The sequence below is a fragment of the Podarcis pityusensis genome (assembly GCF_964106645.2).
Source record: "Podarcis pityusensis genome assembly, chromosome: 9".
NCBI classification, from domain to species: domain Eukaryota; kingdom Metazoa; phylum Chordata; class Lepidosauria; order Squamata; family Lacertidae; genus Podarcis; species Podarcis pityusensis.
The window spans coordinates 30,098,500-30,123,832 of record NC_138034.1 but is presented as its reverse complement, the minus strand read 5'-3'; the positions used below and the strand labels follow the sequence as shown (position 1 = coordinate 30,123,832).

The 25,333-nt window shown below is 40.3% G+C and overlaps 1 protein-coding gene across 3 annotated transcripts in view; it reads right to left on the bottom strand.

Annotated features, from left to right (window-relative positions):
• Window positions 1-25,333, bottom strand: part of GPM6A (glycoprotein M6A) — a 197,719-nt gene that overhangs the window by 7,403 nt on the left and 164,983 nt on the right. For all 3 annotated transcript variants that reach the window (XM_081021775.1, XM_081021773.1, XM_081021774.1), the window contains 3 exons: window positions 19,955-20,111; window positions 3,310-3,463; window positions 1,249-1,325 (listed from right to left, as the gene is read on the bottom strand). In XM_081021775.1, coding sequence (XP_080877901.1) covers window positions 1,249-1,325; window positions 3,310-3,463; window positions 19,955-20,111 — 388 coding nt within the window. The remainder of the gene's footprint in view (window positions 1-1,248; window positions 1,326-3,309; window positions 3,464-19,954; window positions 20,112-25,333) is intronic.

Here is a 25,333-nt window from a genome sequence, read left to right as displayed (position 1 = left end):
ACTCATAGACCTCTCCCAAATGCCTGTTTCATCATTTTGAGCTGCCATTTTCTTCACAGGAAGGAAGCTCCAAGGTCATTCCAAATCACTGAAGAGCTTTAAGGGTCAAAAAAAGCTTTTTGAATTGGGCCTGGAAACAGACTGGGAGCCAGTGAAGGTGATGAAGTATTGGCCTCCAATGCTAATAGCACTCAATGCCAGTTAGTACTCCTGCAGCCAAATTCTGTATACAGACTACAGTTTCTTTCTTCTGAGGCAGCATCATGAATTACATGTTAAAGTAATATAAATTATTGTCTTGATATTGGTATTCTGGAGAAATCAACTGGACTTCTATAAATTCACTACCAGGGTAAGTGAACATTTGCTAGTTGGTTGGTTGCATTTGCCCGTAAACACTTGTACGAATTATGTTGCAATATAGAATTCTATTGCTCCCCATTTGGTTGGGGCCATTTTTGGAACCAAACCTCTGAAATAGCAGCAAATTGTATTTTGGCATTAACTGATCAAGACATGGACATGCACAGTCCTTCTTCCCTTCATTTCTCCATCTGCTTTACATTCACCTCAAAGGGAAAACATAATTTATGTGAACTGGTCCAAACACATTTACATCTGAACTGGATGTCACACAACCACAGTTTGTCTGCTAACCAGAAATGCTACCCAAGTTCAAAATATGGTTTGCTCCCAACCCAGAAGTAAGGGAGGGAATTGAAGCAGTTGACTAAGTGGAAGGGGAGGAAATGAGTTTGTAAGCACCAGGGCTCATTCCCAGTCTTCCACGCCATGGAGTGGAGGTTTGGAAGAGTTCCTATGACTAAGCACACATACCCTTTCATGGAAGGTTCAGTTTTAATGGATCTTATGAGGAAATATATGTGTACCTGTATATGTATGAGTTAAGTATATGAATTAGAAAGGTTTGGAGAAGGAGGAGCACAGGGTAGACAGTGTTAACAGAACATCCCCTGCTCATACCCCATACAAATGGAGTCATTTATTCTTCACTGCTACTATTAGAAATATATTATACAGTACTTTTATATTAAGAAAAGGAGTGGAAGATGGAGCAATGGTGGTATCTGTGAACCTTAAACTGCTATAAACTGCAAGGAAACTGGGCTCATGACAAGAGAGCGTTCCAGATTAAAGCATGAAATTATTCCCTTAAAGTGTGAAAGGAGTGGAAATGTGTGAGCTCCTTCTTTCCACAATGACCAAACTTTTCATACTTTCGCTTACCTCAGTAGATTCACACATCCTGAGGAAATTTTCAGACATTGTGCAAATCTTCTTTTCTTCTCCAATTGTTACAATTCCTGTAATGGATTAAAGACTCGGTGAGCTGTTGACACACATTTTAAGACGAAAGGATAATAAACTACTTGGTAACATGGAAATATGAGAACAATTCAGAGTTAGTTTGTTTCTGTGCCCTTAAATTGGGCGCCCTTGGCTCCAGCAAGCCTAAATACATTTTTTGTGTATCATAGGCACACAATACGGGTTTGTAAACACATTTATTTATGGTATTTTAGGCCATTCTGTAATGAAGTTGTCAGAATGGCTCACAACAAGGATGCCTTTGCTTGGTATCGTAATCACAGCAACCTAAGTACCAGACCAGCCTGTCTTGAGCAGATTCCACAGGTGGATTACTCTTGCTAAAAAGGCTCTGCTTCCCAAAGCCACCCAGCACACCTTGCTTTGAGAAGATCTTATTGTTCCAGTCATGAAACATATAAGTACACAGGTCAAAACCAGAACCTCAAACTGGACCTGGAAATAGGCTAAGAGCCAGTGAGGATGGTGAGACAGCAGCATGATGTGCTCATATAACACCACTCCCTTTAAGAGTCTCTCAGACATAATAAAAACTTACTTGATCTTTGGGCGCTGTTTTCAAAGGCAGTGCCATGTACAACCCATTACAGTAGTCTGAACATGAGATTACCCTGGCAAAGATAACTGAAGCAAGGCAAGCTCTGTCCAGGTAGGGTCATAGCTGGTGCCCCAGGATATGCTAATAAAATCGCTAAACAATTAACCAGCAATATAAAATAATGCATTAATATCTAAAATACAGTGGTATCTCGGGTTACATACACACTCCACTAATAAAGAAATAGTGCTTCAGGTTAAGAACTTTGCTTCAGGATAAGAACAGAAATCAGGCTCCTGCGGTGTGGCAGCAGCAGGAGGCCCCATTAGCTAAAGTGGTGCTTCAGGTTAAGAACAGTTTCAGGTTAAGAACGGACCTCTGGAACAAATTAAGTACTTAACCTGAGGTACCACTGTATTATGAAACATTATATGAGCTTAGCTTAACTCTGACCACTAAAAGTCAGCCCAGCCAGGCTCAGATTTTGATGCTTCATTAGCAGAAAGCAAGTATAATAGTTGGGAAGAAGCCATCATGCATGTCGCTCCACATACTAATCAAACTCACCATGTGGTCTCACTTTCTCTAAAGGATGCACTTGAACTTAAGGAAGAACGTGGACTATATATATGGCTCAAGCCATATATATGGCAAATGAAAAACAGAATTGGCAAATGAAAAACAGAATTATCAGGGATTATGTCCAGAAGACACCAAGTCAGTACCAGGATGAGAATGAGAAGATGAAGAAGTGGGTATCATCAGTGGTGGCCAAACTACCACTACCAATCTGGGACCATCCAGCTTCTTGTCCTTCATGAATGATGCTCTAATAACCTCAGCTAATAAAGGGCTCAGCCATAATTGTATGGCACTCAATAGTTAGAAAGATTGTGGCCCAGTTTGGCTGTAAGAGTAAACCATGACTTAGCGTTATGTGTACAAGCAAGAATGAGCCTTGGATTCATTTATTCCTTCCCTCCTGCCTCTCCACTGCTGTGACCATGGGCAAGATATCAGAAGTTTTAAAACTCTCATTAAACTATGGTTTGTTTGGATGTAAAAAGAAGCTGTAGTTTATTTAAAACTGCAATAAATTTTAATTTTATCCTTGCATAGTAAGAGAAGATAGGGAGCATGCAAGCTCAAGGCTCACTGCTACTAATGCGCATAGTGCTACAATTTGGCTTAGCATGAAATCTGAAAAGGGACTATGTGTACAGTTTACAAGCTGTCATCATCATGTCCACAAATACTATCTCCTGCACCTGCAAGCAAGGCTGACTAAAATGTGTTCATTTTATTCACTGACATTTGTTGACTAGATGTTTGATCTAGTATTTCTAATAGTGATGCAAGCATTTTAATGAGGCTTAATTATTATTATTTTTATAAAACTGAGCCACAAGTCATTCACTTACCAAATTGACGGAGGTCCAAGCAGAGGTTTGCTCCTTCCACTAGGGTGGTGTTTTTGCAAATAGTCCACATGTTGAAGTACATGTAAACAGGCAGAGAGGTGAACGCTGTAACACCCAACCAGGCCAGCATGAAGATATATGTCAGCATGATAAACTGTAACAAATAAGAAAAGAGTGAGACAGAAACCTGAAGAATATTTTAGACTATTTTCTTTCCCCAAAAATCCTGCCAGTCACAGAACAAGGAAGAAATTTTATAATCCATTTGTTTGTTTTGATTCCACATATTTGTTTGTTTGTAAGTAAAACTTTCCAATACTGTATTGAATTTGTCTGATTATAATTCAGGTAAGCAAGCTTTTATGGTTCACAATAAAAGGATCTGCACAAATTACTTCAATATAAATGGATCAGGTGGAATCAAGCTCATAAGGTTTTATAAAAGAAAGACATGACCTGAAGCCAAATATATCCACAATATAACCTACACTGGTAGAACGGCAGATAAGCCATGGCCAACACATATATCCTGGCAGAACACCACAGATATACTGGCGAAGGGGCTGAAATGAGGTGGAGTAATGGGAAGGATGTGGGCAGCAAAGTGGAGGACAGGGTCACTGACCTGCCTCCCACAATGAGGGGGCCCAAGGTCACATGATATGTCTCACTCCTGCCTGGTGCATGAGCGCTCTCCCAGCGGCAGCAGGACATAGTGGCCCCCCTCAATACTGGGGGGTGCTTGGCTCTCTGCCCACAAATATTGAGGGGGCCAAAGCCCCTTCCACCTCCTATAGTTGACACCCTAGTGCAGGAACACATCCTATGCTCCTTCAATCCACAGAGATACCTTCCATTGATGGCACCAAGAATTTCCCTCCCAATAATTTCAATGAGAGAAGGGGAGAAATAGCACTGGTGCGAATTTTGCCATGATGGAGCAGATGAAATGGTGGAACCCAGCACCCAATCACAGCACACCACAGCCATTATTCACAGAGGGACTATAACGCAGGTTACTGGTTCTCGCTTACCTTGGAAGAGCCACTGCTAGTCAGTGTTGACAAAACTGGGTTAAATGGCCCAATGGTCTCACTCAGTACAAGGAAGTTTCCTATGTTCATCATTGGCGCTCAGTCCTCCCTCCATGTACCTCCCCCCCCCCCGCTTGCCAAATTGTGTTTAGCTTCCTCCTCTTCTCTTGGACCTCCACCACCTCCTTCCTACCCCTTGCAATTGCTCCCTTCCTTTACCTTCTTCCCATCATCCCACCCATTGACTCCACCACCAATCACTGTTAACCTTCATTCTGCCTCTTCTCCTTACCATGGCTCCAGCCACAGTGGGCAAAAGGACCCAGGCAGCAGTCATTGCCTTAGATTGGGTGTGGAGAACCTTTGGCTCTTTGGATGTTGCTGAGGTACGACTCCCATCAGCCCAAGCAAGCATGGCAAATGGCTAGGGGTGATGAGAGTTGTTGTTCAGCAACATCTGGAGGGCCAAAGTTCCCCACACCCACTGTAGGCCATAGGACAGCTACCCTGTAGGCATTCCTATTGCCCAATGGCTCCCTTCACAGTTTAAAGACTCCTGGCAGAGGGGAAGGGGAGGGCTGAGGTCAGAGCAAGCACATATTTTCAAATAACAGTTGGCTTCCCATCTGAACTCCCTCTCTGCCTCAGGTTCCAGCTGAAGGAAAGTGGTTTATTCATTATAAAGTTATTCCACAAATTAGGAAAGGATACATCAGAAAAGGAGATGAGATGGCAATTGAGACATGAATAATTTCTTCATTTTTATTGTCTGAAATTTGAACATGTGGGATCCATGCAGAAGTTGGTTTTCTAATGGATCTACCACAACATGAAATATAATGTGTATGTGTATGCATGCACACGTGTGCCTAATATTTATTGAAGTATAAAATATCACAATAAACAAACAATACACACACTCATTTCAAGTCTACAATTTTTACAACAATAAATAAATGGCAGCATTAATGTTATATGGTCCAGTCAGGAACACCAACTGCAAACTCATTTTGCACTAGCAAATCATTGCAAAGGGATATTTGAGATGCCGCAGTATGTGTTACATCCTTATGCTGCTTAACATATGTAATGAAAGGAAAGCATGTCTCAGAAAATATATCCTCCCGAGTTTCACCACTAGCTGTGGAAAAGCCCTCCTTCGCCTCAACTTGTTTTGAGTGCTTTTTTCCTACACCTATTTGCTAATAGTCTGGAGTTTTCCCTTCCATACTCATATAAGTGTTGTTTAGAGTATAAAATGTTGATCATTGTTTTGTTGATTTCTAGGGAGTCTAGTTCTCTCCTTTTTTGTTCTATAAGTTTAAGTAGTTTTATAGATCCTGTTTGTTTGTAGTGCAATGTGAGGGCCGTGATGTCTTGTTCTATTTTGCTAACTTTTGAGGAGGTTTGTTTTTTCCATATGGGCTGCTACTAGTAGCATTACAGAAGGGTTTGTATGAATTATGTTATTATTAAATACCTTGCAAAGAGTGAGTAGAGCTAACACTGAGGGTTGTGCTGGTTGCTGAGGAACATCACAATATGCACAGAGCACAGATTAGGCAGGAAGAATTAATTCTGTTTTCTGAAAGGCTGGTAATGCTGGATTTCATTCTACATATTAAGCATTTCAGGGCACTCTGATTCCATGTAGACCCCGCTGTGTTTTAATTGACAACCACAGGATTGGAAAATAACAGTTGCTTAAAATAACCCTGAATTCCTCAACTTTCTTCATCTTAATTTGTTATGTAGCACAAGATTACCATCATTTGGATTAAGAAAACAAGTATGGCAGCAATCTTACGCACCATTACTTGGAAGTGAGTCTCACTGAAATCGGTGGGGCTTACTTTTGAGTAGGTATGCATAGCATTGTGCAGCATGAGAAATATATTGGTGGGTAGGATCTTTTAACAAATAAAAGCAAACCCACTTTTTAAAAAAACAAAACCCTATTACCTTTTACGTCTTGTCATTTCCTCCCCTTTCTGTTTTATAGCTCTGTGCCTCACCAATATTACTTAAGCAGATGAGACATCTCTGCCAACCCCAGGCACTCTAACTGAAGAAATTACTTGGAAGCACAGAGTCATTTAAGAATATCAAATTGTAGGCTAAAAATAAAAGGTTGGTCTTCAATTCCTCTCCGACTAAATGTTTTTGTTTCTGCAACCATTTAAACTAATTCTGGGTGCAATGAAAAGATCCCCAAAGTATAGTTAATTATATATTACTCTGCAATTTGTAAAGACTAAAAACACTCCCATTTTGGTGATCCTGTAGGCTTCCATGGTTTGATTCAGAGGACTGAAAACAACATGTTTTTACCATGTGATGCCTGTAACATGAGGAAGCAGACGGGTGGTAACATAGGGTTTAATCACATAATGAGAAGCTACCTTCCCATGTCATCCCAGGCACAACACAATAAGTCTTTATGCTCCTTGTATCCTGCTCTACTATTCTAAACCATGAACTGAAAAATCAGCAGCCCTTTAAGGCTCCATTAAAAGCTGCCTAATATTAGAATAAGGTAAGGTATGCCAAAGCAGTAATGGCTTAGTGGCTATTCATGTTGCATCTTCCATTCATCTTGATCAGCGATAGACTTTGGGCTCTTTCTGATGAACTGTTTGTTCAGCATTCATCCTGTTTCAAACTATGTCCATTTTTTATTGAGTATGGATTCATCCTGATTTGCTTGCAGGGTGTTTATAGGTCTTCCTGTTAATCATTTGTTCATCCCTCACTTTTAAATGCGTTTCCCTGTTGCTTTCCAAAATTGGATTTGTTGTGTTAGGGTGACAGAACACTTTCAATTTCAAAAACCCAAAGTTCTGGTATCTACTTGAATCATTCCTGCAAAATACTGACAGTCTGGAGGCACCCTTTTTTGAACGACACAGATAATTACAAAGCAAAACAGCAGTTTTGAGCTGCCAACCAGGGATACTCAAAGGATCATATGGGCTACATTGCCAGCAGCTGAACCCAGGCAGTTGAACGTAAGGATTTGTATTCAGACATAGATGTTCAACACATAACTTTCGTCTGAGCAGAGGGACCAGCAGCACAGTGCAAGTATCTAGCAGAATGGGCCCTCACATCCTGAGACCTACTTTGAAGAATGATGTAAAAACCAGCAAGTTAATTGGATCAGGGCCCTGCTGATGCTTTAGGAAAGGGTGGGGCAGCTATAAGGACGAAGAGTTGGTGCCAAGCTAATGCTGATACAAAATGTCTCTCTGCTCAGCACCCAGTTCTGTGGCATTTCTTGGTTGGACAGCTCATGCCTTGACTCTGCTGGACAGCTCCCCGGCCTTGCTGGTAAGATAGAAAGTAGCAGTGGAAATGGGGCAGACATGTGGGATAGAGCAAGTGGGGAGTGGATGCAAGGGAAGCAACCATGTCACTCCTCTAACATAAAAACTGGCCCCTAGGGTCCTATGTGGGACTAGCAATCTAGACTCTGTTTGAGGAAAGGGTTAATTCCATTAAGTATGTTTCAACCTTGACGCCATTTCAATGCCAGGTAAAGACCACTTTATACTCTCAGGCATGTTTTATCTCCTGTCTGGTGTTCTGCTGCCTTCTTATCTGCTGCTGTTCCTATTGTCACAGTTGTTTTATGCTGCTTTAGATTACGACTGTTGCATACTTGCACCTGTACATTTATACTGTAAGCCATCTGAGGAAAGTTTTGTGATGAGTACAGCATAAATGGGTTAAATCAATAAACAGAGGTTTTTTTGACATGCTGGTTACCCAGTGTATCTACAGTGGTACCTCAGGTTAAGAAATTAATTCGTTCCAGAGGTCTGTTCTTAACCTGAAACTGTTCTTAACCTGAGGTACCACTTTAGCTAATGGGGCCTCCCGCTGTCACCGCGCCACCGGAGCACGATTTCTGTTCTCATCCTGAAGCAAAGTTCTTAAGCTGAGGTACTATTTCTGGGTTATCAGAATCTGTGACCTGAAGCGTCTGTAACCTGAAGCATCTGTAACCCGAGATACCACTGTAGTGCAATCCCATACTTACCATAAAGCTGGCTGAGGGGTCTTGAGAGCAGTGTAAGTGATACTTCATGACAGAGACAGATATACTGGTGGGACAACACTTATATTACCCAAAGTCCCTATGTACACTGGCACAGCTGTTCTGTTGATGATTCGCTGCCAGTGAAGAAGTGTGTATGTCAGGGAGGGCATGCATATGGTGCATTCAAAGCGAACTCACTTCCCTGACATGTCCTAGAATCTGGTGCAAATGTACCCCCACCCCGGTTCCGGCATAGGTAATTCCCTTTCCTTCCCACTTCAGTCAATGGGAGGGGAAAGGAAGAAGCTTCCTCCAAGCCTGCCAACAGTGAAATGGATCTGGATGTTGCTTTGCTAGTGGATTTCCCCACCCCACCTCTGCTACCATGAAATCATAATCAATGAATGCTACATACCACAATGCACTGCATTTTGTGCAACAGTCCTGCCATAATTAGGACTATCCTGCCAGTGTCCACCCTCCTGATCTGCCATCTAGATTAGCAGGGATCAGTCACAGAGATTGGCAAAATCATGGCATGGCTTTTAGATATGCTGAACTGGTGTGCATGAAAACTTCCACCTAAAAAAGTTGCGGAAAAAATATAGAACTTATATTGCAGGGTTTTAAAGTGAGGTTTTTTAAAAAAGAAAGTATGATTGGATGCTTGCTGCTTAGAATGAGGTGATAGTTGCAGAACTGCCTACTTACATAAAAGGGGGAAAATAACAATGGTTTTTGGATATGCTTCAGGGCTGAATACAAGTGGAATCTGATTTATCTCAGTCAGTATCCTAAATTAAGAAGACTTGAAGAATTATGTCTGCAGACTAAATTAATTTGTGATTGTTTATTTCTTCAGTGTTAAAGCAATCTTATACACACATATCTGGCAGTACATTTCACTGAACTTAAAATGATTTACTTCTGAGTAGACATGACTAGAACTGCACAGATAATATAAGTCTCATTTTATTTCTAATTTTAGTTTCATGCTTGCTCTGGTTTTGAGTCAAGAAAAATCCCTCTTCTACATGATGACAATTATTATTAGGTCATTATTATTAGAATGCCAACTAATACTGCCATGTAAAACATAGTTATAATGAAATATGTGAAATGACAGCAATTTCTTCTATTGAATTCACCGAGGCTAAATTTGTTTAATATCGTGTTGAAAGGGAAAGAAAGCTGAAGAAAGTTACCAGATTCTAGGTCAGAGGATCTACATAGCCACTGTTTTAGCCAAGCAACAATTTGCCTAGTAATATACCGTAAGTCTTATGCACTGTAAAGTGCATTATAGTCAACCTAATTGTGGACAGACACTTCTCGGAGGATATTCATGAAGGAACTGATATTCAGAAGCTTAAGGCTTGCAACAGTGGAGGCAGAACCTAGCAATCATGGCTATTAGCCACTAACAATCCTATCCTCCAAGTCCAAGTGTCTTCTGAGTAGATATTCACAGGATTGTACTGTCAGCCAACCTTTAGTTTTTGAAAAAGGATTTTGTTATGTCTCCTGGGGGCAGTAGTCTGATTTAGGGGTCCTACACAGCTTTGTCCTCCAACACCTCATTATCTTTTCCCTCCACCCAAAGCACCTGCCACCTGAGGAGGTTGCCTCTCTCTGCCTAATGGTAGGGTTGGCCCTGCAGACGAGTTTGTGCCTATACAGATGCACATTTCAATCTTCAATTAAACCATTATGAATTGCAGCAAGATCTAACTACCGCCACCATAACCTGAACTGCGTTCCAATTTTAGAAGGTATCTCCTTGTGGGTTGTTGTTGTTGTTGCTGTTGTTTTAAAAAGACAATTTCATTTTATTTCTTGTTACACTATGTATTAAGAACCTGATAGACATTTTGGGGAGGAGGCTGGGTATACACCCAGTGTGCTGGCCTGCTGCCATCCACATTGTTTCCTTTCTTCATTCCCAGTTGTCTCTTCCCTGTCGGTCAGCATAATAGTCACTCAGGGTTCTTCCACTGGTACTTCTATTCTCCACCTCTTTTTAACTTTAGGCCAGAGGTCCTCCAGATGTTAGATGCCAACTCCAGCAAACCTGGCCAATGGTCAGCTTTGATGCGAGTTACAATCCAACATCTCAAAGCATCTCAAGGGCCACAGGTTCCTCATCCCTGCTTTAGGATTCATTTCCCTTACTCGTTTTCTGTTTGCAAAGATGAAGCATATACAGCAGGGGGTGTAAAGCACCCTGAGTCACAGCTTCTAAATTAGGTCCTTCCTTCTTCTTGAAATGCTCATATATTCCCTTCTGCATTATTAATTGAAGTCAATGTGATTGATTCTTCCAGGTTTACTTTCCTGCCTCCAACTGTTTTTCATGAGGAAGAAAATGAGAACGATGTGTGGAATGCTCTATTAATAATGAATCAATCCGTAGTAATTTATCATACTTCAGTAATATTTGTAATTAAATCTATACAGTGAAGCCTATGTGAACATGATATGAAAAAAATAATGTTATGGGAAGAAAAATATATCTGAGACAGTTCAAATGCCTGCTGCACAATCAATTACCAACTTCTGACAGCATAAGGTTATTGAAAGTTGGGCTCCTGTTCTCTTGAATTAGCTATTTAGAACTTGTTAAACTCCAGCCCAAGCATTTGTGTGGGTAGGTCTGCCTACAATGCCACTGCAATGCTGTTTTGTTTTGTGACAAGAGCCTAATTATTAGCACATCCCACAATAAGCATGCATATATTTGACTTAGGGCTCAATCCCAACCCCCTTTGTCCAGGGCTGGGATGACAGTGGAATGCCTCAGTCTAGCTCTGCCAGCCTCCACTTGCAGAGTGACATCAAATGCAAGGACATGACACAGCCCACATCTGCTAAATGCACCCAGATCTCTATTTCAAAACGCTGGTGAATAGTCCTTAACGGAGATGTGCAACGTTGCCACAGCAACAAGAAAAATGGTTACCATGCTCACATGAGAGATGTTGCATGCCACAAAAGAGGCATACAAACTCTCTATCTTGTAATCTCTCAATCCTGTTAAGGTAGAGAGATGCAGACCCAGTCCTAGGATTCAGTCACAGGTAAATGAAATATTGCTTATGGGTAAATTTTCAGCTGAAAAGAAATGAAAGAATCAGACACGGCAGTCAACAATTTAATTATCATGATGAACCAGAGGGAAGAATGGAATATTTGGTAATTGAATTAGATCCCTTTAGAAAGGACATAAATGGAATGGCAAAGAGAGTGCCTACTACGTAGTTGCAATTACTATATACAAGCAGCTGGGCCTGCGATAGTGCAGTCTACTTATTATAAAGCTAAGTAGCAATCAAGGTGATGAATAGCCCACTACTAGCATAAAAATAAACCTGCCAGCTGTGAGTGAATGTGTAGAATTATACATTCATCTTATGAACAATGGAGATTCTTCTCAAACTGCTAGCAGTGGAGGATTTGGAAGGAAATGTCTGACAGTTGACATCAGAGTCAGCATAACTGTGAAAAGGTAAATCCAAATAAAGCATAGCATAATTCTCTTTGGAAAGTATTCATATTGCATTCTAATTGTTAATGAAAGCAGCCTGGGCAGACTTGGTGTTGGCTACAAGTTTTGGTGGGCCCTGGGAGAAGACACCTTCCATGAGCTCCCTTAGTTGAAATTCCTATATTGCAGAGGGTTGGACTAGATGGCCCTTGGGGTTCCTTCCAGCTCTACAATTCTATGATTCTATGCTTAGAGAGTCTACCTCCTCACTACCATTATCACCTGCTACTCTTCTTCTTCATCACTTCTATCAGCTCCTTGCTTGCCAAGCAGAAAACCAATGAACAAGCTACCAGTGGCTTCTACTGGGACTGCCAGGTTTTATGAAAATAAATCACTCATTCTTCATATTCCTCTTACCCCCTTGGAATATCTAGTTCTACTTATTCCTTTCGTGCCATCATTATGATGCATCTTCCCAATCTCCCACCTGTGCTACAAATCACTGTGCCATGTAGGGATAACTAAAAGCATCAGGTCAGAGAATAAATTGAATCAGAAGCTATGGACTGGGGTGGGTAGTGATTTTTGACAGCAGTCCTGTTTTTTATAGTTCTGCCATTATTCAGTTGGCAACATGCAGTACATATGCTCATTTGTAGCAAGCTATCGTGCTTGTTTCAATCCACACATGCAAACACATTACATAAACATTCCATATAAACAAGATGGATGCATTCAAAGCATGTCTCTTTTTCTTCTGGGAAGAAAAATCTCTTCCAAGAACCATTAAAAACCATTAAGTGAGAATGTGAAAGAGTACATAAGCAGAACTATGGAAAACCAGAACATTATGTAATTGTGTTTACTTCCCAGCCTGCATATGCAAATAATAATGCTGAGGCATGTATCACTAGGATAATGACATGATTTTTCCATTCAACTTAGCTGATTACAAAATCCCTCAAATTCTGGCAGTCAATATCCATTATCGCCCATATAAAGTTAAGCCAATATGAGCACAACTATCTTAAATATTAAATACATTTCATTCTGTACTCCAAATTTATCTCATATTAAATTTATTGGACTAGATTGCACCTTAAGAAAGGATGTTAATTTTGCTCTACACAAATGAACCTGAACCCAAACTCTGTGTCCACAGATAGGCCTCTAAACTTTTAGAGAAACAGCACTGAAAAACATGTTTGCGCTAGGGTAAGACTTAGCTGGGCTATTTTTCCATCTTTGATTCCAACACAAATGGCTTGCTTTCTTTTCTTTTCTTTGTATGTCATTTCAGTATGAGTGATTGGCATAGGAATGTAAGCCTTCTGTGTATCATTCTTACACGGCAGTCTGACTGACCTTGTAGGTAGAATCATAGAATCATAGAGTTGGAAGAGACCACAAGGGCCATCGAGTCCAATCCCCTGCCAAGCAGGAAACACCATCAGAGCACTCCTGACATGTGGTTGTCAAGCCTCTGCTTAAAGACCTCCAAAGAAGGAGACTCCACCACACTCCTTGGCAGCAAATTCCACTGTCGAACAGCTCTTACCGTCAGGAAGTTCTTCCTAATGTTTAGGTGGAATCTTCTTTCTTGTAGTTTGGATCCATGTTTCCCCAATGGGAAATCTAGGAGTGGCGTACAATCTTCCCAGAAAGACATCCACCCACTACCAACTGTTTCCTGCCATATGCAAGCACAAGAAAGAACCAGGCTTGTTCTCTCACAGTCTTAGCTCCAAGATTTGAGTTGGAGGATTTCTTGCGTCAGATGACTTCATAGCAATTCAAGGTAAGGGCAGGGTTCATTTAAATCACCTGGGATATGGGAAGGGCAATGTAAACATAAATAGCAATAGAGATGCCCAAGTGAGTTGTTGGATCAGCAGATTAACTTGGAACTGCTTCTTCCAGAGGGCAAGAAAGAGAACTATCAAAGGAGATGGAAGCTGATCAGTTATGTGATGAGTAGTAATGCATGAGTGTATTAGAAGCCTGTTAAGGCATGCAGTGGTCAGAAAAAGAACCACAATAGATAATAAATGTTGTGGTCCCTTGGAGTGCATACAAAAGTAGACTTAAATCTAGATTCACTACATTGTTTTTCTCCTACAGCATGAGAGTGGCTTACTCCCATCTTCACAATGTACTGGTGAACAAATTGACTGCTGATTCAGTAGTCTGGCTTGCCCCGGCCCCATGCTTCAGGCATATTGTGCTGAATGTACATTTTTCCCCAGTTAAATGTACATTTGCCCTCCTTAAAGCAGGGTGGGAGGACCACTGAAAAGCTACCTTAGGGGAGAGGTGTGTTAGTGACAACTTTAGTTTATTATTTATTTTACTTAAACAATTTATATACTGCTTATCTACAATCGGTGCTCTTTTTCTAGAAAAAGAGGTGCTGGAGCTTAGAGTTTATTGTAGACAGGGCTTTTTTTTTTCCAGCTGGAACTCACCGGAACTCAGTTCTGGCACTTCTCAGGTGGGCGCCAGATATGAGAACAAGGGAGGTGTTCAAGGAAAGCCCTGTCTACAAGAAACTCTAAGCTGTGTAAAAGAAATACAATACAGAAAGGGTAAAAAATCAGTTAAAACTTTTAAAAAATCAGACTTGAAGTAAAATGCTTGCTGGAATAAAAAAGAAAGAAAGGCTTTCGTATTTGCTGGAAGTTCAATAGGTAGAGGGCTTGTCTGACCTCAACTATGAGGGATTTGCACAAAATTGGCTCCACCATCTAACCTCATGGCTCCTAGTGGATGTGAGCCATGCACCCAAGACATGGGTGTCTCTGACAGTCACTCCCACAAAGACCTCAGTGCTCAAGCAGTAATTTAATGGATTAGGCAGTCCTTGAGGTAACTGGGACCCAAGCTGTTAATAGCCAGACAATCAGGGCTGTTCAGCTTCAGCCACTGCTGTAAAGCCACAGAACCAGCTTCCTTTGCGCTCAATCTGGAAGAGAAAGTTCTATGTTTTACAAAATTTAGTGAGTGCACTTCCCCAGGGGGCTCACTGCACAACTTAAGTACACCTGTGCACACCTTTTGGCTTTGGAGAGCCCAAAGTTTTAAATGTTAAATAGCAAGTATGCGAAGAACAGTTTTATACCCAAACCCCTAAAACCCATTCACAGAATTTAGGAATCAAAGCCACACCCTATGGTATTAGAACTATCTGTTCAACTTCTATCTGCTGTGACAGCCTTGCTAATAATTGAGATGTGCATACTGCACTTTATCTGAAGAGCACAGGGCTGTTCACAACATTAAAATACAATAAAGGACACAAAATGCATAATATAAGGAAAAGCAAAAACAAACACATTTCAAAGAACATAGAATGTTAATCAGCCAAAGTCCTGGCTTCCCATTCTGAGCATTTGTAAGGTCTTTTTTCTTCAATGTGCATTCTTTTAAGTTTAAGAAGTTTGAACTTAGAAGTAAAGACCTCGTCACAGTCTGAGCATTTTTATGTACCCAGGAAAGGCATCAGTCATAACTCTCTGGCTATTCTTGGTGGAGTACAAATTTCCCTACTATAAAATGCAGTGCATTGCATTTGTCTGCAATACATTTATGATATTACAGTATGCATACAGAAGGCACTGAAAACATTAGTGCATGTGATAAAAAGACACATCTGCGAGTGCAAAGCCTGTTGTTGTTGTTGTTGTTGTTGTTGTTGTTGTTGTTGTTAAACCTGCCTTTCACCATGCATAATTTTGGGGTGCATACATAATATTTAAAAATAAATACAGTAACATATGAATACCATGCAACAATACATCAAATCATCTTCGTAGTTATTTCCATCTTTGTTTTCATTTCCTGTTCATAGTTGTTCTGTCTTTTCGCACCGTCTCATTCTGAGAATGTTATGTTATCAACAATTACTCAACAGATACAGTTATTGAAGAGTTCAATTCCATCGTAGAAGTAGGTGTTCCAAATAATTTGTCCAAGCAATATTCAAATACAGGTCCAAGACCTCTCTTAAAATGGGATTACTTCTCATTGTTGTACTGAATCCAAAAGGAAAATCATCCACTATTGAAATACAAGCCATTTCTGCTTCTATTCATCAAACTGTTGGTTAATATCCCTTAAGCACCACAAAAATAGTACTAAAAGATACCAGCTTATCACATTAAATTGATGTGAATACCTCAAAGGAAGATTTATGTGGCTGATAGAAAGCTATTCTACAGACAGAGATTGAAATCTTATTAATGATTAAGAATTTCTGCAAGCATATGTGCAAAAAGATAATAAATAACTTAGCAGTAATGGCAAAGCAACTGCAAGAGTGAGAATGTTACACAGCCATTGTCATTTTGGGAACATCAATCACAAGAAGATGGTCAGTTACCAGCAGAGAAATCCAAAGTGTTTATTTTGCAAGCTGTTCCTGGACTAATCACAATGAGTTATGTACTGTGAAAAGTATGCTAGTAAACAACAGCAGAATCCTGAACTCCTTGAAGAAGTGCTGATAAAAATATTTATTTGTTTTATGGTTATTAATTTATGAGATTTATATCCCATACTTCATGAGATGACCTCTGGGTGTGTAGCAATATATAAACCTAAAGCATAAAACACCATATACAATTCAATCTAGAATTTCAATCAAACAAGCCATCTGTTAAAATAAATAATACACAGGCAAATATCTCAAAACTCAAAAGGAAGAAGAAGGGTTTCAGCTGGCACTAAAAGATGGAAAGTGTTGGCACCAGTCAAACTTCAGTGGGGAGGTTATTCCACAACCAGGGCATCATTGCCAAAAAGGCCCCCCTGTGAGCCACAGATCATGAACCTCTCTCTTTAATGGTTTTATCAGTAGTGCCTCTGGCTGATCCCAGATTCCAGACAGTCCATATGCTTTCAAGCATCTTTCTGTGTCCTTGGGCCTCAGCAACTAAAGCAGATCCAAACCTAGTCTAGATGGTGCTCTAGATACATCCACCAGATCTGTAATAACTGTGATATCAAGGTTGGCCTTCAAGAGACTTTGCCTTCAAAGTGACTTACAAACTTGACACAGCAGTTGGATTCTAGGTTACTTCCCTTTATAGGAAGATCCCACAAGATGTGATTGTGTGCTTGGTCACTTACGTTATACAGGCACACCTCATTTTATTGTGCTTGCTTTAATGAACTTCTCAGATATTATGTAAAAAAATGAAGGCCTGGAGGAGCTTCTGCTGCTGCATTGGGAGATGAAGCTACAGGAGCAGTGACTCCTGCTGCTCCTTATCAGAATACAGGTGTAGCCACAGCTGCTTCCAGGGGAAGGAAGCCCCCACTGCCCCTTTTCTGGCCATGGGATTGGAGATGGCTGGGCTGAAGCCAGGGTTTTCCACTCCCACCCCTGCAGCCAGGGAGGCTAAGCATGCTTTCTCAGGGGGGACCACTGAGCTTCCCTCCGCCTTTTCTGTGGGAGTTTGAGGCAGGCCATTTTGTGAGAGTCATACAGCACGGCAGTGGGGAAGGAAGCAAAAGGGAACTGGCTTGGCTGCTGCTTCTCCTCTGCTCCTTCCTCGCCACCATCTCTCTCCCTCTTCTTAGCCCTCCCTATTCCCTGAGACACAAAAATATTGATATTAGGCCAATTAATAACCCTACAATGGCCTCTAAGTGTTGAAGTGAAAGGAAGAGTCAATGCAAGACCATTCATCAGCCCAAAGATTATGACTCGCTGAAGGCTCAGTTGAAGGTTAGCATTTTTACAAAGTTTTTTTCAATTGAATAATGTACGTTGTCTTTTAAAACATTATGCTGTTGCACACTTAAAAGACTACAATATAATATAAGCATAACTTTTATATGCACTGAAGGGGGGGGTTCACTTTATTGCAGTAGTCTGGAACTGAACCCATAATATTTCTGATGTATGCCTGCACTTGTACTCCATTTGCTTTAACTGTCATCCAGCCTTTTTTTAAATCTATTGGAGTTCTCCCAGGTACCAAGTAGCCATCTGAAATCCACTGTGCATATTGCCATTCCACAATAAGACTAGTGCCTCAGCAGGGCTGCCAGCCATTCTAACTGGACACACACCTAAAGCTTTCAGGTGTCCATTGGATGCCATAACTCTCAGAGGGTGGACTATCTTAATTAGTCATTTATCCCTGCAAGGGGCAACTGCTACCATCCATCCATGACAACTGGATAATCTTAACTTAACCCATCAAAACATCATTTAGTCGCCCAGTCAAAACTAATATATTAAAGGTATGATCAGCCTAATGTCCAGAGAAACCCTAAGAAGTTGGTTTTGTAATCAGACTTGCCTTTAAATTTGTCAGATAGGCAAAATGCTTTATACACCAACTAAATTAACTTTATGTTCATACCCAGTTAAAAACAAACTATTTTTTGTAGGGATTACAAATGGGTGGATTGGAACTTAACTTATCCACAACTTACACATTTCTCAAAAGTTTCCAAATGATTAAAAGAAATCCCAATACAATTAAAATGCATATTGTGGGAGAAAATACAAGTTAAAATAAATGCACATTTTCTGCAAATAATAATAATAATAATAATAATAATAATAATGCGGGTGAATGCAGAAACAGAAAAGGATGGAATTTTACGTGGACACGTGAAAGTGGCGTGGGATAGAACAGGCTTCATACATTATTATCTATGCACTGAGAGCATAGCTTAATTCTCACTTGGCATCCAAGAAAGCTTGAACATGGTTGCAACCGAATATCCTTGTCTGAAGCACATCTACTTGGAAGAATGTTTTACCAAAATCAATTGAATTTATTTCCAAATAAATGCATTTGGATCAGAAAGTATGAAATTGAAATGGAGAAAGACAAACATTGTGTGATGCACCATCTTTCTTGAGGATAGACTGTTCTTCATTTCTACTCTTAAATTTGTGAGTCCCAGTCTTATTTCTTTACATAAACTTGAATGCTCATGTCTTGGTATCATTCTCACTTATAATCAATAGTGCCATTGTTTCATTAACAGCCTTTATTTTATCTCACTGCATTTACTTTACTATGTGATGCACAGCCTTTCAAACTGTTGTACTTCAGATTACCAATTGTTACCCAGCTATGAAATTCATCTGCATTAAGCTACTAGGGAACTGAGGAGTATATCAACTTACTTCCTACAAAAGTCAGTTTAATATTATGCATTAGCATCTGTGTTTAATAACCACATTTCTTTTCACATACAGAAAGATGTGTGCACAAACAGATTAGACAGATTAACTGAGATACTTATTTTCTCAGATAGCACAAGAAACACTTCCCTGAATATAACTACTCTTTCATTCTAGCTTCTTTTATTTAACCACATTGCCCCCTCTGAAGTTTAATATTCTGATGATTTGAATTCCTATTAACTAGAACTATTTTATTTTTATAATAGCACAAGTGAATGGGGGTGATGGGAATCTCATGTGTGCACTGGGCTTATTTTCTGTCTGCATGATTCAGTTTTCCATGGAGGTGAGCTTTGAACATTTCAAGATGTGCATGCTTGGTCAAATGCAACTGCAAGACAGACTCTGAATCATTCCTTTGGGAGCTCCCCTTCTGACATCATCGTTGAAGAACAAAAACTGGAAGGCTTCTTATAATGTCCAAAGGCAATCTCACAGAAAGGGGCATATTGAAGGCAGATGTACCATAATTAGTTTTAGAAGCACATCTCTGCACACCCTTGATCAACCAAAAGGGCCTATTGTGTCTTGATACAATAATACGACATACAAGTAATTGCTTCTATAAAACGCTGTAACTCCTGAAGTACATTTACAGCTCTGATTTTTAAAACATCTATGAGAATTTGTTCTCTGTCGCAGAGGGCTTTAAATCACTCTCCTGATGGAAACCCTTTATCATATTTCAGAATATTAAGCTTGAGTTTTGGGTGGAATCCTTAAATATAAGAAGATGATGTGTTCTGCTCCACATACATACCTAGAGACACACTTTCTAGTCCACTGAGTTTGCTAACTTAGTATAGATTAATTAAAATACTCTGATGCAACTGAAATTAGCATGAGTAATCAAGGCTGTCATATTAACATACCCAAGCACTGACACATCTGCCGCAGGTGGTGATTTTGAAATCCCCATAGAGATCCTTGATGGCACCAGTTGTAAAAAATCCTTCCACCATCAGCAAAATGCCATAGACAAAGAAGGCAGCTGCTACCCCGTAGATCACATATTTGAAGATGTCAATCCTGTAATTAAAAGGTATCTGTGTTAGTTAATGTTTTAATGATGATTCTTTTTTTAAAAAGAAAGATTCCTTTTTCTCCACATGCAGTATAATAATGCCTGTGTTGTTTCTATATTTTGACATCAATCTTAGGACCAGCGATATGTTAAGGCAAGAACTACAGATTCCTTTCATTGAAAATAAGCTGAGCATTTCACACTGATGGATGCAATTCTACTCTGCAAAAGCAAAGGACTCCCAATGCCCACAATGACATCCACAAGATGGGAAACACCTTCCATTGCTAAAATATCTACGCCTAGCAGAGGCACAATGCATGTGACACATTCACACAGCTGAGCATAGGGTTGTCACATGGAGGAGTGGGTAGGCAGATTATCAATTCTTGTGAAAGTGTTAGGATTGTTCAACCAAGGCCATTTCTAAATCAATTATTTGCTGTTAGCGATTACACAGTATAATTGTTACAGAATTCCACTCTCATTGGTAGTCTTTACCCTCAATTTAAAAAAAAATACTTTGGTAACTGCAAGTCAATGCAACGTGTATATACAGATGGGTAGGGTATAAATAAATTATTATTATTATTATTATTATTATTATTATTATTATTATTTTAAATACAGTAGTACCTCGGGTTACATACACTTCACGTTACATACACTTCAGGTTACAGACTCCGTTAACCCAGAAATATTACCTCAGGTTAAGAACTTTGCTTCAGGATGAGAACAGAAATCGTGCAGCGGCAGGAGGCCCCATTAGCTAAAGTGGTGCTTCAGGTTAAGAACGGTTTCAGGTTAAGAACAGACCTCCAAAACGAATTAAGTTCTTAACCCGAGGTACCACTGTACAATGCTTACATTGATATTAGGAGGTATTTATCAATAGCCCAGATAAAGGTTGCAAAGATTCCTCAAAAAGCATTTTTTATCATATTATCTTAACTAATTAAAGGAATGTCAATTCATTATTCATAAAATGGCAGTATCCCATACCTTCTACTACAGTCAACAAAGTTTTGCCAGATTATCGAGAATGTATCTTGTCTACCTGCTTTCTTTCCATTTAAGAATGCATGAAAGCTTAGCCATAACTGCAAACTCCCACACCTTGTCAATCTATTATTTTAATGTTTGGTGTCATTAATATCTGTTTCTTTCAGAAGGGTATTCTAGCAGCAGCTAGAAGTGTGTCTGGGGACACATGGTGAATATATGCATGGAAATCAGGGTACATGCATACCACCCCACATCTCTCACATTATGGCAATCAGGGACATGCTGCTAATCCTTCGCTTCGTATACAGTGTTACAGTATACAGTACTCCAAAGAAGCCAGAAATGCTTCTATAATTAAAACTGAATTTCACGCAGTCGACATTAATCCTGAATTGATGCAATAAAAGTCTGTTCTCAATTTTGTTCATATATATATGGTCCTAAATATGAATCAAGAGGTCGGGTAACTGTAGGCAATAACTTCAAAATCACATGGTTTGAAGATGTCACTGCCATCTGGCTGCAGCCATTCCATCAGGCTGCAGAAGAGGAAGGAATAAAAGGGATGTGGGGCTGCTTTCTCTTTTCTCAAGTTTAAACATTTAAGGCAGCTGAGGAATCTTAGAGGCAGTGTATGGTCACATCACTGCTCAGCCACTTCCAGTTTTGCTATGCCAGATGAAAGGGTGAAGGAATCCTGAATCTATTGTATGGTGTAGACTTACATTGTTGTCCTTTATGGGTGTTGAAAAATTAAAAATCAGACAGCATGAAATTAGAAAGATTCCTAAGAAAGCTGCATTATGGTGATTGAGAACATACCGTATTCTAAACAGAGAAACAGATGGTTTGTCAAAGAAAATGCATACAACCTTACCCAGCCACTCATTACAAAATTATAATTGTTAAGAGGAAACAATAACACTCCTGAAGCGTCATAGGCTCCCACACTGCAATGTGCAAGAAAGAGATGGCAAATATTGAACAAGAGAGGTACTAAACAAAGTTCTCACTGAAGTGATAAATCTGTCAATGGGTTCCACCACTTCGGATTGCAGGCGGGGTCTGCGTGACTGAACATTCCTCCATAAATAAATTTTTAAAATCCTTGCACGCACAAAACTAGGTGTCATTGAGAATGCCCTTCTCACAAATAAATAGAGGAGGAAATTTGGGGGGGCATGTAGGAACATTCAGTTAGTGAAAGTGCAACGTATCATAATGATCCCGAGACACCCACAAAGTCACTTTACCTCATATGGCAATGTTTCTCAGAGATTATTATCTTTTTGTTATTATTTATTAAATTTATGTAAATCATAGGTGCTGGGTGAACCCTCCTAAACATACTTATAGCATGAAGTCACTCTAATAGAACTTCTTACAGAGACACTATCACAAAGCTACATAATAACATTGGATGAGGCTGACTGGATCAGACCAAGGGCCCATCTCGTCCAGCATCCTGTTCTCACAGAGGCCATCCAGACTGCTGAACAACTAAGGAAGTCCCTGTTACACAGTGAATTGCCAATCAGGCCAGTTTCTGGGAGTGGCACTAAACTATTAGGCAGGCAGACTGCCTGACTGGGAAGCTCAGAACTTGAATAGATATTACTGAACATACTCAGAGCCATTATCTATTGCCAGAAAGGCTTAGAGAAAACAATATGTTTTGTGAGCTGAGAAGTGGATGGCTTACACACCCCTGGTCATTTGAATCTTCTAACCAAACCATGATAAATCTTTCATGTAAAGATTGAACTTACGTTATATTGAGATAAATGTGCCAATAAATGCTAGAGAAGCCATAAGCATGATTAAATATAATTTACCACAATTAGTTCCAAAATCAGTTTTGTAGTCCTGGCAGGAGGTGTGTGTGTTAGACAAGGATGATAAAGACATTTTATGCAACCCTGATTCATTGTTTTATTGGATTGATTCACACATCTTGGTAAACTATAATGAATGGTTTACTATGACTTTCACCTGCTTATAATAAGAATAGTAATTTTATTATTTATACCCCACCCATCTTGCTGGGTTTCCCCAGTATATCTAAAAACATAGTGCATCAAATGTTAAAAACCTCCCGATACAGGGCTGCCTTCTGATGTCTTCTACAAGTTGTATAATTCCTTATCTCCTTGACATCTGAAGAGAGGGCATTCCACAGGGAGGAAGCCATTCCTGAGAAGGCCCTCTGCCTGGTTCCCTGTAACTTCACTTCTTGCAGTGAGGGAAGCAGCAAAAGACCCTTGGAGGAGGACCTCAGTGTCCAGGCTGAGTGATGGGGGTAGAGAGGCTCCTGCAGGTATACTGGGCCAAGGCCATTTAGGGCTTGAAATGTACTGGGAGCCAGTGAAGATTCTTTCGGACTGGTGTTATATGGTCCCAGCGGTCACTCCCAGTCACCAGTCTAGCTGCCACATTCTGGATTAGTTGTAGTTTTCTGGTCACCTTCAAAGGTAGCCCCACGTAGAGCGCATTGCAGTAGTCCAAGCGGGAGATAATCAGGGCATGCACCACTCTGGCGAGACAGTCTGCGGGCAGGTAGGGTCTCAGCCAGCGTACCAGATGGAGCTTGTAGACAGCTGCCCTGGACACAGAATTGACCTGCGCCTCCATGGACAGCTGTGAGTCCAAAATGACTCCAAGGCTGCACGCCTGGTCTTCCAGGGGCACAGTTACCCCATTCAGCATCAGGGAGTCCTCCACACCCGCCCGCCTCCTGTCCCCCAAAAACAGTACTTCTGTCTTGTCAGGATTCAACCTCAATCTGTTAGCCACCATCCATCCTCCAACTTCCTCCAGACACTCACACAGGATCTTCACCACCTTCACTGGTTCTGATTTGAAGGAGAGGTAGAACTGGGTATCATCTGCATACTGGTAGACACCCAGTCCCAACCCCCTGATGATCTCTCCCAGCGGCTTAATGTAGATCAGGCATAGGCAAACTCCGGCCCTCCAGATATTTGGGACTACAATTCCCACCATCCCTGACCACTAGGGATGATGGGAATTGTAGTCCCAAACATCTGGAGGGCCCGAGTTTGCCTATGCCTGATGTAGCTGTTAAAAAGCATAGGGCAGAGGACCAAGCCCTGAGGCACCACACAAGTGAGAGCCCAGAGGGCTGAACACTCATCCCCCAACACCACTTTCTGGCTTTGCTCCTTGTTACTAGTATTACTCCTAGTATTTACTCCTTGCTTAGTATTATGTTCAAAAGGGATTGCTTTTTGTTTCACTAAAATAAACCATGATCAGACATAAATCTAAACCAAAATGTCTGGCTTGTTTCTTTTGCATGATAGTGGAGAGGAATAGAGCAATCAGATCGCCAAATATCATAGATGACAATGAATTTAAACCTTGGTCTCCCCTGTCCTAGTCTAACACTCTAACCACTACAACACATTGTCACTATATGTGTATATCTCTATCTTGCTATTTACAATGAGACAAAAGTGTATGTATTGCAGGGGAAATACAGAATTCCCAAGGAATGGAAGTAATCTTCAGGCATCAATTGAATTTTAAAAATGAACAAATTAATTGATAAATACTTTATCATTGTCTCTGAATTCTTTGTATATAACTATGTTTCTTGACTGATGTTTCATGTACAGCTCTGACATAGCAGACCTGGATAATTTGTGAAAAGCTTAATGCATTGATTTACTATGTTTCTGCAATAACAGCTACCCAGAGACTCATTAAGTTAAAGTCTAGAAAAACGGGTTAGCTTTCATTCAGTAATAAACCAGAGACTGAGCTGTGAAGCCAGCTTTGGAAACATTATTCTAAATGCAATTCTAAAAATATAACCGAATTTAAGAAGAGCAATATAAGCAATATTAATGAGCACCAATCATAAAGCAATCAAGCTAAAATATGTGAATTCTCCATCCCCAGCCACACATACACAGCGCCACATTAAGTATTTCCTATTCCTGGAAAGTGAAGTGTATCCTTCGGGACTTTCTCAATTCCTCCCTTCAGCCCCCTGTATGTCCCCAAAATCTGCTCTGGAGCTTCCAACACTCCCTGCTTGGGGAATTGCATGGGAACGAAGAGAAGATCCAAGTTCTGTTGTGTGAGTGGAAGTCCATTGCACTTGCACACAAGCAGTGTTGAAAACAACCCTCTCTTCCTACTAGGTGGCCATGTTCTCCTTGCCACCGCTCAACCTGCTAACACTTAACAAGTCCTG